Here is an 18,838-nt window from a genome sequence, read left to right as displayed (position 1 = left end):
AGAGGGCTAATATCAGCATTTACAAATGAAACCAAAATCATAGTAAATATGCATCCAATGTCAACTTAGCAAATTAAACTTAGCGATACTCTTCAATGGTCTGATGCTGGCGCCAGCGCCTTTTCCCAGGCTTCTTCCAGGTGGCGGTCTTTGGCCTTCTTGATTGGCCGGCATTGGATGATGCCACTCCTGTGCTTGCACAGAAGCACCGTGTTGGAATGTAAACTGAGCTGCACATGTGCAGCTCAGTGTACATTCTACCGAACACTGTGAACAGGCAGGTAGATCTATTTGCTTGCAAGCAGATAGGTTCATTTTCATGTTTATTTTATGTGATCAGGCAGATCGGTTTACTTTCAACTCTAATGGAACTAAATATTAGACTCAAGTTCCACTTTAAATTGAATGTGATACATCTATTTAGAAAACAGTGGCAAATCACTGATAGGGATGGCAATTTTACCATTGCCCTAATTACAAAAAACACAAATGTTCCTTAATCCTAGGTTCACACTATAGAGTTTCTGTGGGCCGGCTTTGCGCGGGAACGACAGCCCATTTATTTCAATTGCCTGCTGTGCCTGCGTTTCCCACAAAAAAGGGTGCATGCTCCTTTTTCAAAATGCAGCCCACAGGGAATCGCATGGTCATTTTGACCATGTTATTTCCCTGCGGGTCCTGCACACGCACTGCAAAGTTACATGCGTGGGGGTTCCATTCAGCTACACACATGTAAACCAAGAGGACAACTGGATTCCTGTTTGGAAAAAAAAAAAAACAGTTCACACATTTTAAGTGATGAACGTGTGGGAAAATCCAGCTGATGTGTGTAGTGGACAGGGCAAAGGAAGAGATTGATTTTCAAATTGATGACTGACCACTATATATATAAAAATTCTCCTTAGTTTCCAGCCTACAGCCATTCCTGCATTGCAGTAGGGCAATGTAGTGCATGTGTCAGTGCATTTATTCACCTATTCTATTTCTAAAACTTCTTGTAGGTCCTCGGGAGTGCACAGAAAGTGAATTTAAATGTGATAATCTGCACTGCATTCCCAGCCGCTGGCTCTGTGACCATGATAATGACTGCGAAGATAATTCAGATGAAAGAGATTGTGGTATGTACATAACACATGGTTCATGAGGATCCAAAGTAAATTCCAATTGGGTACACTATATATATATTTGTGTGTATGCTGTGTGCGTGTGTGTATATATATATATATATATATATATATATATATATATATATATATATATATATATATATACTGTGTATATATATATATATATATATATATATATATATATATATATATATATATATATATATATATATATATAATACACACAATTCACTGTGAAATCGCTTTTATGGGTAAAGGTACACTTGGGGGTCTATTTATAAAATAAAAATATAAAAAAATTGGAATTCACCTGTCCTTGATGATTGAGTGATTTTCTATGAAAATCAGCTCCATGTAATGGTCATAATAGGGATTATTTAATAAAGCTGGAGAGTGCAAAATCAGTCTCACTTCTGCATAGAAACCAATCAGCTTCCAGGTTTTATTGCCAAAGCTAAATTGAACAACCCAAGGTTAGAAGCTGATTAGTTTCCATGCAGAAGTGAGCCTGATTTTGCACTCTCCAGCTTTAGTAAATAAACCCCAATGTGACCATTCAAGAAAAATTCTGTAGAATGGCCACTAGATGGTGCTAAAATTTATGGAACATCATAAGTAAAATATGGTCATAATGCAGGATGGGAAAATGCTGGTCACATTTGTTCAACCCATTGTTATTAAATATTACTTATTGAACAGATAAAATAGATGCTTCGATATATGTAACAGAACAAAAGGTTGCAAATAAGTGAAGCTAATAGTTAGGGTTTACATACACTTTTAATCTCTTGTTTGCAAAGGTCACAGCATATAGATAGTATTTCAGAAACCCTGCACTGGCAAAAGAATCTTCATATGTAAAATTCTAATCATTTTGAAAAATGATCTGACTAAGAAGAGATTAGAAGAGATTTTTTTTTTACTAAGAATCTGGTTTACATATTTGCCAAAAATCATTTAATTGTTCCTCTGAACAAACTATGAGTATATCACAAACATGTTATCAGTACCTAAAGCTCAAGTGAACTTGTAGTTTAAATTGGCTCAAAATATTATAGGTGCATGATCATCAAAACAAAAGTAATATAAAGTCGCACTGTGTATATAAAGCAGCGACAGCCTGAGTAAAAAAGCCTATTCCCTGCCATCATCCTGGAAAGAAGGACTTTTGCTTTCTAGCAGTTGTTTTTGTGCAAAGGTCCTACATGCCCCCTGCTGATTGGAGAGCAGTAACTGTGACTTAGTAGGGGGCATGAAACATGTCAAACCTCTGCAGAGAGACTACTAATTCCACACAGAGAACAAGGGTGCAAGCTAGCAGGGGACAGGATTTTCTAGTCAGGCTTTGTCTGCTTTCTAAATAGAATTTAAGAGTTTGAATGCCTTTTTTTTTTTTTTATTCGTGTGGATTTTATTTAGTTGATTTAAACTAAAATCCAGTTAGGCTTTTTGGTCACTGATCATTGAAATTACAATTAATCTCTCTGTTGTTCATTTGGCTTAGAAATGAGAACTTGCCATCCTGGATATTTCCAGTGCAGAAGTGGACACTGTGTTGCTCAACGCTTCCGGTGTGATGGAACAGCAGACTGTCTGGACTTTTCAGATGAAGACGCTTGCCGTGAGTGTCAAAACAAAATGCTTTTTTGCCTTTGTATTTAATTGCCTTTATAGGGCTTTATTCCTTGAAGAACAAATGCATTCACACTTGTTTTGTTGACGTGCATCAGCATATATTTTAGACATGTTAAGGGGGAAATTAACAAAGAGCTGTGCAACTACAAGCTTGCATCACTCTTCTTAACATAAAAAATGGAGAAGATGCTACTCCTAATCAACAAAAAGGATGCAAGCCTCTTTTTTAATTAGGTGCAATCAGTTCTCTGCTCTGCCTTTCACAGTCAGCATAGAGAACAAGAGAGCAGAAGCTCCAATCTCTCTACTGGCAGCTCCTATCGTGTACGACAGATCACACCTCGCGGGAATCCGCGGCAGTTCTCTATATGGAAAATTGCCACATTCACTCTATTAATTAGGGGCAGACCTGCGCTCGTTTCTATTCTACTCTGACAGGTAGTGCAGATAGATCTGAAAGAGGTCTGCCAATCCTGAAAGTTTCCTGCACAAGAATCAAGTGCGGTTGCACTGCTGGCGGGGGACCCCAGAAGATGAGGAAAGGGGTCCATCTGTACAAAATCATTGCACAGAGCAGGTAATTCTAACATTTTTTTTTATTTGAGGGAAAAAAAAAGAGCCTGTAATATCTCTTTAGCCCTGCAGATGTACATGTAAAATCTCCCTGCAAAAGTGCCATTTTCAAGAATGGCAGATTTCATCTGTACCAGTTCAAATGTATCTGCTTTTCATTATAGAGCACAGCTTTTCCTTATAATGGATTGGTTTGATATTGACCCTTTTAAGAGCAGGATGCTAGGTGTAACTAAATGAAAAGCATGCCTAAGGGGCGCCCCTCTGAGGGTGGTCAAACCCCCCATCTGCAAAACAGAGTTCAGTTTTTCCTAGAATCCTGAGGAGTAGGACCTACATTTTGTTTTCTCGTCCTTTAATCTATTTTTTTTTTTTTTTCTGATGAAAATTTTTTCTCTTCAATCAACAATTGATGGGTGACAGGCCAGATATTATAGATTCGGATAGTCCCCCTAGCACTGCCAATGACTGCATACAGTTCCCCATTATAGGGGGATTCCCTTTATAGGGGATGATTCAACCCTGCTGGCAAATGTCTACACCGGCTGGACTGGGTCCTTCCATTGCTGCACTGCGTATTGGCTGAATGGCTGATGCCACACAGTTCGATGTAGGATTAAAGATGGTTTTCCCTCCTCCTGGAGATTCTTTGTTGGAAAAGGCCCAGGTTTGTCCCTAGGACTAGAAGTATTCTCCTGGTTGGGATTGGGTGCAACAATTTACTTTTTAGGTATTCCCTCATTTCAGTTTTTTTTTTTTTACATTTCTGGCCTCCTTTAGGGTCCCCCCCCCCTACACACACACACACACACATACGCACATACACCTCCTCCCCCTTTTTCTCCTTTTTCTTGTTTTTGTTTCACTTGTTAGACGGAAGGCACTGAAACAGTATAACTACATGCATTTTTAAAAAGCTTTGGATAGAGAGGAAAGGGATTAGAATACCTTTTAGGTATTTAATGCTGTCGGTGCCCCCCAATGGGGGGATTCACCCTCTGTATTTGTCCTGTTGACAGTTATCTTCGAAAGTAAAAGACATTTCCAAATTTTGGGTTGACACCAGAACAGTGGTAGAGGGGAAATTTTATAATGGAGACACTAGTTCTGATGATCACTTTGGATGGATTTCCTCTCACTTCCTGTTTTGAATATGGGACAGGAAGTGAAGGGAAATCTCTCCAATGGGATACAGATGTTTTTTCTTCCACAGATGAAACTTTAGAAACTGTGTCTTCATGTCGTTCATCTAATTTCCCTGCAGACCACTCCTATTTGTTTTTGCAAAAGGATTTTGGGCATAATGGTGGCTTCCTATGAAGCAGTCGCTTACATACGATATCATTCCATACCTTTTCAGAGAGAGATTCTGATTAAGTGGAACAGAGTTCCAGGCTTGTTGGATCAGCTCATTCACGTATCTCATCAAACAAAGGTGTCCTTGACTTGGTGGCTGCAATCTCCACTCCTATCAGCCGTGCAGTCTTTTCTCCCCCTCACATGGCAGATCATCACCTCAATTACCAAGCTCTTCGGGTGGGGATATGTGATATATCATTTATCCATTCAGAGCCAGAGGTGTCCAGTCTTCCCATCAACATTATGAAATTTTGAGCAGCTCGTTCCTCTCTCTCCTGTTTTACAACCCTATTCCGGGGTTACCTAACCAAGGTACAATTAGACAATGCCATGGAAGTGGCCTACATCAAGCACTAGAAACTCTATTGTGGCCCTGGAGGTGTCACAAATTCTTGACTGGCTTTAATTTAAAGTGTTACTAAACCCACAACAGTAAAATCAATCTGTACATGCAGTAAAGCATGCTTGTTATACTCACCTAAGGTGTTAATCCTTTGGCCTTCAGTACTGTGAATGGTCAGGTTTTGGCTTTCGCCACACTTTTTTAACATCCCATGGCTTCCTTCTCCCTAGCTCATAGCTTTATCTGGGGGGGGTCAAAAGGGAAGTTCCTCCTTCTAGGCCCCTTTGCAACCATGGGGCCTGAATCTGGTCTTGTCTTGAATCTTGTCGGTCTTGCTAATGCCTCCTTTTGGAAATAACCAAGAAATTTCCCTCTCAACTTCATCACAAAAAGTGGCTTTCTTGGTGGCCATCACTTTTGCATGTCAAGTGTCTGAGCTTGCAGCTATTTCATGTAAGCAGCCTTTTGTGGTGATCTAAAAGGACAAGGTGATGCTTCATCCTAAGCTGTCTTTTTGTCTAAAGTTGTATCTGCTTTTCATCTAAAGCAATATTTCTAGCTACCTTCCTTGTCTCCGTATCCCCCTCATCTGAGAGAGGTGGCTCTCCATTGCCTAGATGTGGTTAGAGCCATAAGAGTCTACCTCGTGGCTACAGCCCCATTTGGAATTTTGACTCCCTATTCATTGTTGCGGATGATCCTTGACAAGGTCAAGCGTTTTTGTCTTCCACTATTTCTAGGTGGATTCATCAAACAGTGGCCCAGGCCTATGCTCCATTTCCAATTACTGCATATTCTATCGGAGACTTTCTGGGAGTCTTGGGCGTATTATCATTCTGCTTCTGTTGTTCAGGTTTTCAAGGTGGATTACCTGGTTGTCTGTTCACACCTTAACAAAGTTCTACAAAGTTGTTGTAGCTGCCTCAGCAGATGCCAGCTTTTGTCAGAAGGTTTTGCAGATGGCAGTTTGAGTTCTGCCAGGATATGGTTCCCTGTTCTGCTGTTGTTTCTATTTTTGGGCCCACCCTTCTTCTTTCTTGCACTACTCTTGGACATCCCATCTGTCGTGAAGGAAAGTTCTGTCCTTCATTGGACGGAAGAGAAAATTGGATTTTTGTACTCACTGAAATATCCTTTTCTCTGAGTTCATTGAAGAACACAGCACCCTCTCAGTCTCTTTTTTGGCTGTCCTTCTGATATTATTGGTAGTACTGCTGGCTACTAACTGAACTCTGTGTTGCAGATGGTGGGTTTGGCCACCACCAGAAGGCCACCCTTTGGGTGTGGTTTTAATTTAGTTGCACCAAGCATCTTGCTCCTGAAGGCTGCAACATCAAACCCATCCATCATGAAGAAAAGCTGTGTCCTTCAATGAACTCGGAGAAAAGGATTTTACAATGAGCATAAAAATCCCATTTTCTCAAAAATGTAGTAGTATATAATTTGTGTAGTTATACATAATTATGCTTGTACTATGCTAATTGCTATAAAATCTTTCTTCTGTAGCCACGCGCTATCCCAATGGGACATACTGTCCACCCTCCATGTTCGAGTGTGACAATCATATCTGCATTCTACCATACTGGAAGTGTGACGGTGACAATGACTGTGGAGACAACTCCGATGAAGAGCTCAATCTTTGCTGTAAGTAGAGACTTTACAGATTATTCTTGTTGAATAGATTCCATAACAATTTGAATTCTAATTTGCTGTTTATACTACATAGTGGACATCCCTTGTGATCCTCCATTCAGATTCCGGTGCCACAACAACCGCTGCATCTACAGACATGAGATCTGCAACACCGTGGATGATTGTGGGGATGGAAGTGATGAAGCAGAAGAACAATGTAAGTATGGCATTATTTGGTAATGTTGTTTAACCACTTCTAACCGATGTGGCGCATGTTGGCGGCCTCTCATTGGGTGGGCTTTAATGCAGAGAAGCCACATATATGTGGCCTTATGTAAACAGTTTTCTGTGCTGAGAGCACGCCCCCTGTGCACTCCTAGCATGGTCACTGGCGGGGACCAAAAGGCTTTCAATGCATATTTGTGACTGGGAGCTTTCCGATCATGTGACTGTTTGAACGTTGTGACAGCCAATCACATCAGTCACTTGGCCCAAATGCTCCCCTTCGCCTCCAGGCATTTAGAAGCTCCTAAAGGGCTGGGAGGCTGTGGTGGGAAGGGGTAAACAAAAAGTTTTTAAAAGCAGTACATTCAGTATGTGCTAAAAAAAATAAAAATTTCAAGAGAGTGGGGTAGGGTTAGAACATCTGTCATAATTTACAGATGCTGTTGTGGAGATCTTCCTTTTAGATTGTAAATACTGCCTGTGTTCCTGTTGGGGACATTTTCTCTCACTTCCTGTTGTGTCTGAGAACCATCACCTGGACAGAAAGTGAGGGGAAATCTCGTGACTGGTTATACAGACTTCAATAGCATTACAAAGAGATCTCTATGTACTGTAAAGAAGTTTTGCCTGTTCTAAGCGTATCTCTAGACAGCACCTTTTTCTAGTTTTAGATAGAGTGTTGAGAGGTTAAAATCCCTGTTTGGATTTTATCTTTGTCTGTTTTCAAGCTAGGGTGATTCAACTTTGCTATTTGTCCTGGTGACCTTTACCATTCCGACAGAAGAATATGGGAATTCTAAAATGTTACAGTTGTTACTGGACAGGAAGTAGGGGGAAAGTTTCCAGTTGGGACACCTTCTGGTGACAATTGTCTAAGAAGGAATTTCTTCTCACTTCCTGTTATGTATCCAGGACAGGAAGTGAAGGAAAATCTACCTAATGGGACACAGCAAAAAACAAAAAAACCCAAACAACTGATTAAGGATTTTGGCTCTCAACAGTGCTACTCCATCCATAAAATGCAGGCTGTGGAGCCGGTAGTATGTCATGGAGTTCTCACTACATAACACAACAAAGAGAATTCTGTGATTGGATGAGATGCTAGTCATGTGATTTAAATTGACAGGTCACAAGACCAAACTCCCCTCCCAGCAACTTTCCTTGCAGAGTGATCAATCCTTTTATAGCTGAAGTTTAATTTACTTCTATTTTGTCTTTCCTGGTTACTCCCTCCCTCTCCCCATAAACAAGTTCAGTAAATTTTTTACGTAAAACGTTTTCACTTTTATCACATAGCTTACTGTGAAATCAATCACTCCTCGGTCTCTATGCTTTTCTATGCAGATCAGTCAGATCCTGGCTGATGGTAAGAGCTGGCAGGATGCTGTATATAGCTTCCTGGAAACATCAGAGCACCCAGCCTCAGCACTCCTCTCAAGAGCCCTCAGACCCGATGCAAGCAGTTGGCCCACTCTTATGCAAATATCAAAATGCCTTAATGAGTGAGTGTCTTGAGGAGTGGGAATTCCTAGGTAGTATACTGTATGCTGCCTTAGGTAACATCTACATGTAATGCTTTCATGATTGAGGGCCAGTTCACACCACATGCAGTGAAGTGTGTTTTTTTTTTTTTTTCTGCATCAAAAACGTATTGGATAGTAGGTTATATGATTTTCAATGGCATAGTTCACACCAGTGCGGTTAGTTCCAGTGCATTCTAGTTCCAGAAAAAGAAAAAGTAGAACATGCTGCATTTTTTCTGCACCAAAAATGCACTGGAGCACACATGTCCTTTTTTAAGGTTAAAAAAAGAGGGAGGAAATGCACTGGGTTGCATCAAAAACATACTGGAACACATCAAAAACCCACCAAAAATGTGCATGCAGAAAAGCACCTGGAACGCATCCAGATTGCATTTCTATGGTGTGAACTGGTCCTTAAAGAATTGAAATCAAATGAATGGAAGGGACAGAACAGGGACATTAAACATGGGGTGGAAAGGGTTTAGATAATGTTGGATGTTCTCCAGCCAAGAAATTAGACAGGCTCTATCTGACTTGCTGTAACTTCTAATGCACAGTGTGCCGTGAAATCAAAGTACGCAATTTCAGTACAGGAGAGGAGCCTGTACACCTTTGCAAGACTGAAGGTAAGGCCGGAGTTCAGCCTTAAATTGCCTTAATGTAAATGTTGTTCCCTCCACCACTGTCCTGATATGTAAAACCGTCACATTCTAGAAAAACAAGTAATACTGGTATACTGGCTCCATAATCTATACATGGGCATCGGTATGCACGCTGTATTTACCCACTAACTAACATATTGGTTCTAAAACATGTCTGGTAATTATCTACAAGCTGGTGTCTGTGTAGATTTCCAATATCATTATAAGGAAGACATTAGAAAACGGTGTTGAGGAATAAACATCAGGCAGTGGGCCCACTATATCACCATGCTGTCCATTATCATTCATCTTCTGACAGCTGGAATAGATGGAGCCAACCTAGAGAGTCATTTATTATTCATACTCTAATAAATGAGGTTAAGTGTTTACTGCCTTATTTTGCATTTATTTGAGTGACTTATGTACCACAGTTTTTTATTTACGAAATTTCTGTGGATGAGCAGTAAATACATGAAAGGATAGACAGTAATCTATTCCACTTGTTTCTTCAGGTAAAGCACCCACTCCTAGACCATGTACAGAGGACGAATACAAATGTGGCAACTCCCACTGCATTCCTCATCACTATGCATGTGACAACTACGATGACTGCGGAGACAGCTCTGATGAAATTGGCTGCAGTAAGTACATGAGTTTGTGTCACTACTTACTAAGGCCTTTTATAACCACTGCAGGTCCCACACATTTCTGTAGTCCTCTACAGATTTCATTTTTTTCATTAATTTGAGATATCCGTATGTTATTAGCTACTTTAATATTTTCCTTGGCGTTAAAAAGAAATAAACACTATAGGTTGCAGCCAGACCTCCGGTATACAATTAGTACTTACAATAAGTAGTATTGTAAGTAGTAGTATACAATAAGTACTTACAATAAGTAGGTATTTACTTATTCATTGCTTGCACTCAGTGTTAATCTGCTGCTACAGATACATGGGAAACCCAGTACTTCTAGGCTTGGGGAAGCATAGAAACACAGCAACAAGGTTAGCCTGTCATTTGCACTGCTTCAGTTGACTTTTGGGTAGCCTATTAGGTCCATCAGATAGGCAGCCCAGAAGCATTGTAAGAACGCTACATCCTAGATACTCACAGCACTCCTATCTCCCCAACAGCACCATCAGCACTATTACCTCTTCTAAACCCCCAGATACCCCCTCAGCACTGTGACCCCTCTATACACCAAATACCCCCAGCACTGTGACCTCCTTATATACCAGTTATTCCCAGCAATATTGCCCTGTGCACAGTAGATAGCCCCAGCACTGTGACCCCTCTACATTCTTTATACCTCCAGCACTGTGACCCCCTATACACCCCAATACCCCCAACATTGTAAGACTTCTGCACCCCCTAATCCCCTACTGCCCAGTCCCCCCCCCCCCAGCACTGTTACCACATCTACACCCCAGAAACACGCCTAGCACTATCACCCTCTCAAAACCCTAGTAGATACTCCTCCAGAACTGTGAACTCTCTACACAGCAGATACCTCTAGCATTGTGATCTCCCTTTATGCCCTTTACCACCAGCACTGTTACCCTATGCACTCTAGATACCCCAGCACTGTGACCCCTCTACACCCTTTATACCTCCAGCACTGTGACCCCCCTATGTACCACAGTACTCCCAACATTATGAACTTTCTGCATTCGCTGAGCCCCTACAGCCTAGATTTCCCCACAGCAATGTTACCACCTCTACACCCCAGAAACACCCTCAGCACTATTACCCCTTCAAAACCCTAGTAGATACCCCTCCAGCACTGTGAACTCTCAACACACCAGATACCCCTAGCACTGTGATCTCCCTATATCCCTGGTACCACCATCACTGTTACCCCATGCACTCTAGATACTCCCTGCACTGTGACCTCCCTATATCCCACATACTCCCAGCACTGTTACCCCATGCACACTAGATACACCTAGCTTAATGACTTCTCTACACCCGCTCTAGCACTACGACCCCCTGTTTGCCCCAGATACCCCCAACACTATGAACCCTCTACATCCCCTACTGCCAAGATTTCCCCCAGCACTGTTATCACCTCTCCTCCCCAGATACACTCTCAGCACTATTAGCCTTTCAAATCCCTAGCTACCCCTCCAGCACTGTGAGCCCTCTGCATATTAGATACCACTAGCAATGTGACCTCCCTATATCCCAGATACTGCCAGCATTGTTACCCTAAGCACTGTAGATACCCCTAGCACTGTGACCCCCTATATCCCCAACACAGTGACCCCTCTACACCCCAGATACCTTCAACACTACAAACCCCCTTTTATCTGAGATACCCCTAGCAGTATGACCTTTCAACACGGATGATACCCCAGCACAAATCCCGGAGTGTTGGTACATATGCATTGGCCAAATGAAGGTGCTAAAACAGCAGGTTGAAATTCCCATACTTCTTACAAGTCAGTGGCTTAGAGTTGTCAGCCTGCAACAGGAAGTTCTTTTATTTGCAGGACATTGGTGGCAGATTAAAAAAAAAAAAGCAAAAACCTAATTTGCGTAAAGAAAAAAATGCATACAGAGAGAGGAATGATGCTAAACATACTCAAAAATAGATTTTTAGATTTTACATACACTTCAAGGGCACAATATAGCACAGAATTCCCCAGTGCTATCCCTGCCAGCCAGGAAAAATACCAAATGTATTGGCTTTAGCAGCAGTTTTCTTCCACTGTCGGTTAAGAGTGTGTCCTCTGATTCTTTACATGAATGACCCATATTTCTTGGTTGTATTCTCCTAGGCTATTATCCTGTGTACATTACAAAACATGTGATTGGCAGGCTTCCTGCAGAATAATTTTTTTATCCTCTTTGACCTCAGGTGTTATGCTACCAATTATTTCCCTGGTGCTGTATTCTTCATGACCTACAGTCATTTAAGATAGCTAAACGTATCTAAAGGGTAAAAAAAATAAGTTGAAGTCCCTCAATCTTCCAAAAACGTATGTGCAGCCAGTACTGCCTGTACAGCCTGTATGAAGTTTGACCTGTAGGACCTATTTCTTGTATCGATAATTGTGCATTGATACACAATTATCAATAATTCTGAACCAGACCTTTGTGAAAATTCAGTTCTAAGGTATTTGCCATGAATTTACTGTTCACATAAACAGAAATGGCACATTAACAGCCCCCTGTTGTTTCACATTCCAGGGCTTTAAAGTGTATGTGTAGCCAATTTTTTATTTATTTTAGTTTTAGATAGAGTAGAGAAGGATTTTATCCTCAGCTAGGTAGAATCACCCTTTCTATCTGTCTGAGGCAGAAAGTGATTGGAAATCTCAAATGTTATGGATGTCACCGGAACAAGAGATAAGGGTAAATCTTCCATGGAAGACACCCGTGCTGGTGGCAAATGTAAGGGAAGTACTTTCACTTTGTAGAAATTTCCTCTAATTTCCGGTCTAGAACGTGAAGTAAAAGGAAATCTCCCCAATGGAGCACAGATAGCATTAAGGTCCTATTCATATTATTAGTATACAAGAGAAATGGCCGCACACCAAGTGATGGCTCACGATGAAAGGCTTTATTGAACAAGGATGCAAGGTACAGCAAAATGGATTGTAGACATGTTTCACACGACTCACAGCGTGCTTGTTCACTACAGTAGTGTGAAACATGCCTACCATCCATTTTTCTGTACCTTGCATCCTTGTTCAATAAAGCCTTTCATCGTGAGCCATCGCTTGGTGTGCGGCCATTTCTCTTGTATCCTGTTTGCTGTGGCGATCCGAGGTTCTGCACCCATGGCTGGCTGTGAAGTTCCAACTGCCTGAGCGGTGTACATCTCTTTCACATTATTGTAATGACTGTCGTTATTTCACAATGGAAAAAGCCAGTCACTGCTAAGGCACATAGAAAACAGCAAAGCAGCTCGGGGATGCGGTGCGTTAGGTGCAATAATACATAGACATGCTTCATATTATTGCACCTCCCTGGATGGCACAGCATGCTTCTGTTTGGTGACATGAATGAAGTGTCACTTTGTGCACTTCAAATAAAGTTGCCAAAAAATAACAAAACAAAACAAAAAAAAAAAAATGGTGGGATGCGGTAAAGCATGCATTATACTGCCCCATGTCAATGCAGCCCAAAACAGATAGAGAAAAATTAAAATGCATAACAGCAAGCATGTAAATACTTAAATTCAATTAAAAAATAACTGAATTAATGTTTCAGTATTAATTTAAATGCGAAGTGTGAATTGTATAACCTTAAATAGAGCTGTTATTGTTTTAATAAATGTTGCATGCATTTACCAATTTAAAAAGAGGAACCCAGTCAGGATAAAAAATATATTCTATATATATATATATATGAAAGAATTGGGGGAAGGGGAATATAGATACAACATAATGAGGCTATCGGCAAAGTTTGTAACATATAATAAAATAAATAATGTGTGAACACTTCCACATCATAGTAATGCAGTACAAAGAGCCGATGCCCCAACTTCCCTAAACTGTAGGGGAAAAAGTAAAAAAGGGGGGGACAGTTGGGACTTTAAATGAAGTGCATACAGATGGTTCTGTAACCATCTGTATGCACTTCATTTAAAGTCCCAACTGTCCCCCCCCTTTTTTACTTTTTCCCCTACAGTTTAGGGAAGTTGGGGCATCGGCTCTTTGTACTGCATTACTATGATGTGGAAGTGTTCACACATTATTTATTTTATTATGTGTAGCGGGCATCCTCCCATTTACAATTGTTCATTAGTAGACTGTATAACATTTTGAAGGAACTCGGCTCCATCTAGTGGCCAAACTGCCACACTGCAGCTTGGTGGTTTTCATCAGAAGTTTCTAGTGGCCAAACTGCCACACTGCAGCTTGGTGATGTTCACCAGATACTACGATACCCACAATTCAGTGGGAGCACCAGGGTGCATTGCTTCACCGCACAGCCTTTTGGGGGAAGCTTTATAAAGGAAGGGAGGAGCCAGGCTCTGTCTCTTGTCTCCTGACACAACAGCTAGAAGGAAGCAAGTGCTGTGGGCTGATGCTGCGGACTAGGCCTGAAGCCTGAGCCTGAAGTGACGGAGTGGAAGCATTTCATCTGCAGTAAAGGAGCCTTCCCAGAGAACCCATTGATGCTCTGCAGAGACTGGTGTTGCCCACATCTAACCACAAGCGCGGCTGGTGACAGAAATCGGAGGTGGAGAGCTCGGGAAGAAAGAGGCCGTTTGGTGAGCAGGGCACATGCCCAAATCTGTTTCTCGCTTGGAAGAAAGTAACTTTAGCCGGTGCTAACTACACTTCAGATAGTACGCAGTACACTCAGCGGCCTAGTGCACCTTCCAGGAGACTAAGCATTTAAACACAAGTACATAAGGTGTCAGGGGCCTATATATGCACCACTAAGAAGATTAATACGCCCAATTACGCAGTAACATTGCGGGTGATTGTAACCTTTTTTTTCTCACCCCTTTTGACTATATATCCTTACTTTTGGATTACAAATAGCTTGTGCACCAACGATTGCTAGCGAAGATTCCAAACCAAAAGGAAGGAACTGTGTATGGGATTCAAATAGGTTCTGCCTACCTGATACAAGAGACTAGACGTGTGTAAAGTATAGCCTGAATTGGGTAAAAGAAAGCCTATGAGTTATCTTTTAGTTGCATAAGTATACAAAAATAGCTATCTTAATCATATTGTTTATTATTGTGTCAATAACTTTATCTTTCTTAGTTGACTCTTGTGATGTCTTTTGGAGTCAACTTGTACTTTAACTCTCAGTAAAGCTACTTTGGTTAAGCAAAAGTCTGTGTGTTGCACCTTGTGTCACCCAGAGGGACTGCGGCTGGAGAAAGGTAACAAGTTATTATTACTTATTGGGGTAATATATCCTCAACTGTGTTCTCCTGTAGCCATTTGGTATTATAGTCCCATTTCGTGTCAGTTGTGCCTAGGGAGGGTTCGAGCCAATTTCAGGGGTTGGAAGGCAGGACGTAGACCCAATAATCTAATCAGCAGCTCCTGCGGGGGTGGTGCTACACGTGGGGGCTCGTCCGGGATATCTACGGTCCTGCAACAGTTCCCTCTCAGTGACAAAATCGCTGTTCGCACAGAAATGGACCCTGCCGCTGCAGCCCGGTGGTGCAGAGAAGAAAATGTCCTTATCGGCCATGGTCTGGTGATTGGAATCAAGGGAGAGAACTGGACAGAGGAACAACTACTCTCAGTTCTGAGAACATATTCCAAGGACAGGAAACTTTGGGTGATGGACATGAGGACAGATACCAGCAATCAACACACCTACGCATTGTGTGAATGGAAGAAGGGGGTCCCAGATCACTTCAAGGGCACCAGCATAAAAACTATAGATCAAGTAGAGTTATTCCTGATACATCCAGAAGGTGAAGAGGAAGACCCTATACCCACTACTACAGGGGGACTGAGCACAGAAGAAAGTGCCAAAAAGGAGGGATTCAGTGCACCACCTTTGACTACCCTTAGCTCAGAACTATGCGCTGTCCTGGGGGAAATAGTAGCCAAATGTAACAAGGATCCTCCAAACTATCTGATGGCTGGATACAGGAAGCTCAGGACTTTTTCTGGGAAGCAACCTGTACCCTCAGTGGAAGATGGATTCGAGGAGTGGCTAGATAACGCTACTCAGGCCTTGGAGGAGTGGGAGATACCAGAACAGCATAAGAAGCAGCGAATCACAGAGAGTTTGAAGGGGCCTGCATTGGAGGCCGTACGCAACCTCAAGCTAAGCAAGAAGGATTGTACTGCACAAGACTATCTGGATATTCTACAAGATGTGTTTGGCTGGACAGAAAAGGTTACTGAACTTCTTTACCAACTGGAGCACTGTTACCAGAAGGAAGGAGAAAAACTGTCTGAATTCATCGGGCGTCTGGATAGGATCATACATCAGATTCTGTTAAAAAAAGGGTTGGATCCCCGGAAGGTGGATGAGACTCGAGCACAACAGGTGCTGAGGGGAGCTCAACCTCTAGACCCTATTGCTATACTGTTGCGAACTCGCCAGGACGGTGGCATCCTGGAGTACCCTGATCTGATCAGGATGGTCCGGGAAGAAGAGGTCATGTTGGATAACAAAAGGAAGAGCCAAGAACGGGAAACAACCGCCCGAGTTAGAGTGATAAGTGCGGAAGAAGGCGACTCACAAGTTGAGCTCTTAAAGACTCAGGTGTCACAGCTAATAGAAATGGTATCCATCCTGAACAGTCAGGCATCTGCTCTATCTAATAGAAACACAGAAGAGAAGCCTGCTAAACACCCTAGTTCCAGTGTTGAACCAGAACAGAAACCTAGGAGGCCGATAACCTGTTTCAATTGTGGAGGGGTAGGGCATGTCAGAGGAGTATGTCCCAGTCCAGAGGAGGCTGCCTTCAAACACCGCAAGCCGGCGGAAAACTTCAGAGGGCTCCGGTGAAGGAGTCAACCGGGCGCCCAACAGTTTTAATGGACTCCAAGAGATCCCTTAAATTTAAGAGCCACAGTCAGGGAGTAAGGCCCTCTTTAAATGCCTCTCATTCCACGACTTGGGCCGATAAGAGGCGGGAAATCAATGCACACCAGGCCCAGGAGGAGATGAGGCCCGGTAGAAACTCAAAAAGGAAAGGAGTACGGGTGCAGGTAGCTGAGCCCGGCAGAAGGGCTACTCCAAAAGAATTTCCTGTCAAGCTAGTGGGGCCTTCCCCTGTAGTCTCAATCCAAGTGGAAGGAATTTATACAAAGGCTTTACTGGACACAGGAGCCCAGGTGACTCTCCTGTATAGGGATTTCTACGATAGACACCTCAAACATCTGCCCCTGCAGAGGCTGGAAGACCTGGAGATATGGGGTATTGGAACACAAAGTTTTCCCTATGACGGGTATTTGCCAATCAAATTAACTTTTGACCCCTCCTTGGCCGGCAAAGCTGAAACCTTCGATACTTTAGCAGTGGTATGCCCTCGCCCACCAGGGGCCAATAAGAGTTCCCTCATTATAGGGACCAACACTGACCTAGTCAGGCGATTGCTGACACAACTAGTCCAGGGACAGGATGCCCCAACTCTGAAAGTTCATCCCATGTTAAGGCAGGCCTATGAACGTCTAGGTCTGGAACAGAAGGCCCCTGCCGAAGGAGTTGGAAAGATCTGGAAGCTGGATAAAACAGAGAAGGTGTTGCAGCCGGGAGAGGTGACCTGCTTGAGGGCTTCTGTCAAGCTCACTTGGAAGCAGCCAGGCCCTTTCATGGTTCTTGAATCAGGCCCATCGGAGGCACAGAAAGGGATAGAAGTGATCCCCGAAGTGATCCCATTGAAGGCATTACAGAAAAGTCATGGGAAGGTTTTGGTGAGTGTCAGAAATACTGCTACTACTCCGGTGAAGGTGCCGGCCAGGGTGCTGTTGGGCCAGGTGAACCCGGCCACCCCAGTTGCCCCATCAGATTTGAAGAGGGAAGACGGGGGCGAAATCACCATAGAGGAGCTCTGCTCTGGAAATACGGCCCTCCCACCGGAATGGAAGAAGAGAGCCAGGGCCCAACTGATTCGATGGAAAGAAATATTCTCTAGAGATGAATTCGATGTGGGGTGTGCAAAGAGTGCCACCCATAATATCCGTCTACATGAAGATAAACCCTTTCGGGAGAGAGTCCGACGGGTTCCCTTGGGTGACTTAGAAGATCTACGGGAGCAGTTGGGGGAACTCAAGAGAACAGGGATTATTCGAGAATCCAGGAGCCCGTACGCTTCTCCAATAGTGGTAGTCCGGAAGAAAACTGGGTCCCTGAGGCTCTGTATCGACTACCGAACACTGAACAGAAGGACTATTCCAGACCAGTATACCACCCCCCGGATTGAAGACGCTTTACAAAGTTTGTCAGGGGCCAAGTGGTTCAGTGTGATGGACTTGAAGAGCGGATACTACCAGATCCCCATGAACCCTGAGGATAGGGAGAAGACAGCCTTCATCACCCCCGTGGGGTTCTTTGAGTTTAACCGCATGCCTCAAGGGTTGTCAGGAGCCCCAGCCACCTTCCAAAGACTGATGGAGAGAACTGTTGGAGATATGAACCTGATAGAGGTACTGGTATACTTGGATGATATTATTGTGTTCGGCAGAACCCTAGAAGAGCATGAAGAGAGGTTGGAAAAGGTCCTAAAGAGGTTATATGAAGAAGGCCTGAAACTTTCTCCGGAGAAGTGCCAGTTTTACCAGTCCTCGGTCCATTACCTGGGTCACATTGTGTCTGCAGAAGGAGTGTCCACCGACCCAGAGAAGCTGGATGCTGTTACTTCCTGGCCGAGGCCCACAAATGTGACTGAGCTCCGATCATTCCTGGGTTTCTGCTCCTATTGCAGGAGATTTGTGGAAGGGTTTGCCAAAATTGCCCGACCCCTCAATGAATTACTCAGAACCGAAGGGGAAGATGATGTTCCAGAACTAGTCAAACCAGTGAAACCCGCCATGGGGCCTAGAAAGCCCAAGGAATCCATTCAGGATCAGTGGACCTCGAAATGTGAGGAAGCCTTCATTCAGTTGAAGAAGAGCCTGACCACTGCCCCTGTGTTGGCCTACGCAGACCCCTCAAAACCCTACGAACTACATGTCGATGCCAGCAGAGATGGGCTAGGTGGGGTGTTGTACCAGGAGCATGACGGTCACCTGCGGCCCGTTGCTTATGTGAGCAGAAGTCTGATACCTTCCGAGAGGAATTACCCCACACACAAGCTGGAATTCCTGGCCTTGAAGTGGGCTGTAGTAGACAAACTGAA

The 18,838-nt window shown here is 43.1% G+C and overlaps 1 protein-coding gene across 1 annotated transcript in view; it reads left to right on the top strand.

Moving 5' to 3' along the window:
• LRP2 (LDL receptor related protein 2) overlaps positions 1-18,838 on the top strand; it is a 369,604-nt gene that overhangs the window by 279,463 nt on the left and 71,303 nt on the right. The window contains exons 59-63 of the mRNA XM_082260064.1: positions 1,002-1,118; positions 2,632-2,748; positions 6,544-6,681; positions 6,764-6,886; positions 9,571-9,699. Of these exons, the coding sequence (XP_082116190.1) occupies positions 1,002-1,118; positions 2,632-2,748; positions 6,544-6,681; positions 6,764-6,886; positions 9,571-9,699 (624 nt within the window). The remainder of the gene's footprint in view (positions 1-1,001; positions 1,119-2,631; positions 2,749-6,543; positions 6,682-6,763; positions 6,887-9,570; positions 9,700-18,838) is intronic.

The sequence above is a fragment of the Pelophylax lessonae genome (assembly GCF_965119305.1).
Source record: "Pelophylax lessonae genome assembly, chromosome: 6".
Lineage (NCBI taxonomy): Eukaryota > Metazoa > Chordata > Amphibia > Anura > Ranidae > Pelophylax > Pelophylax lessonae.
Note: the sequence above shows the minus strand (reverse complement) of the source record. Positions and strands in the feature narration are given on the sequence as shown.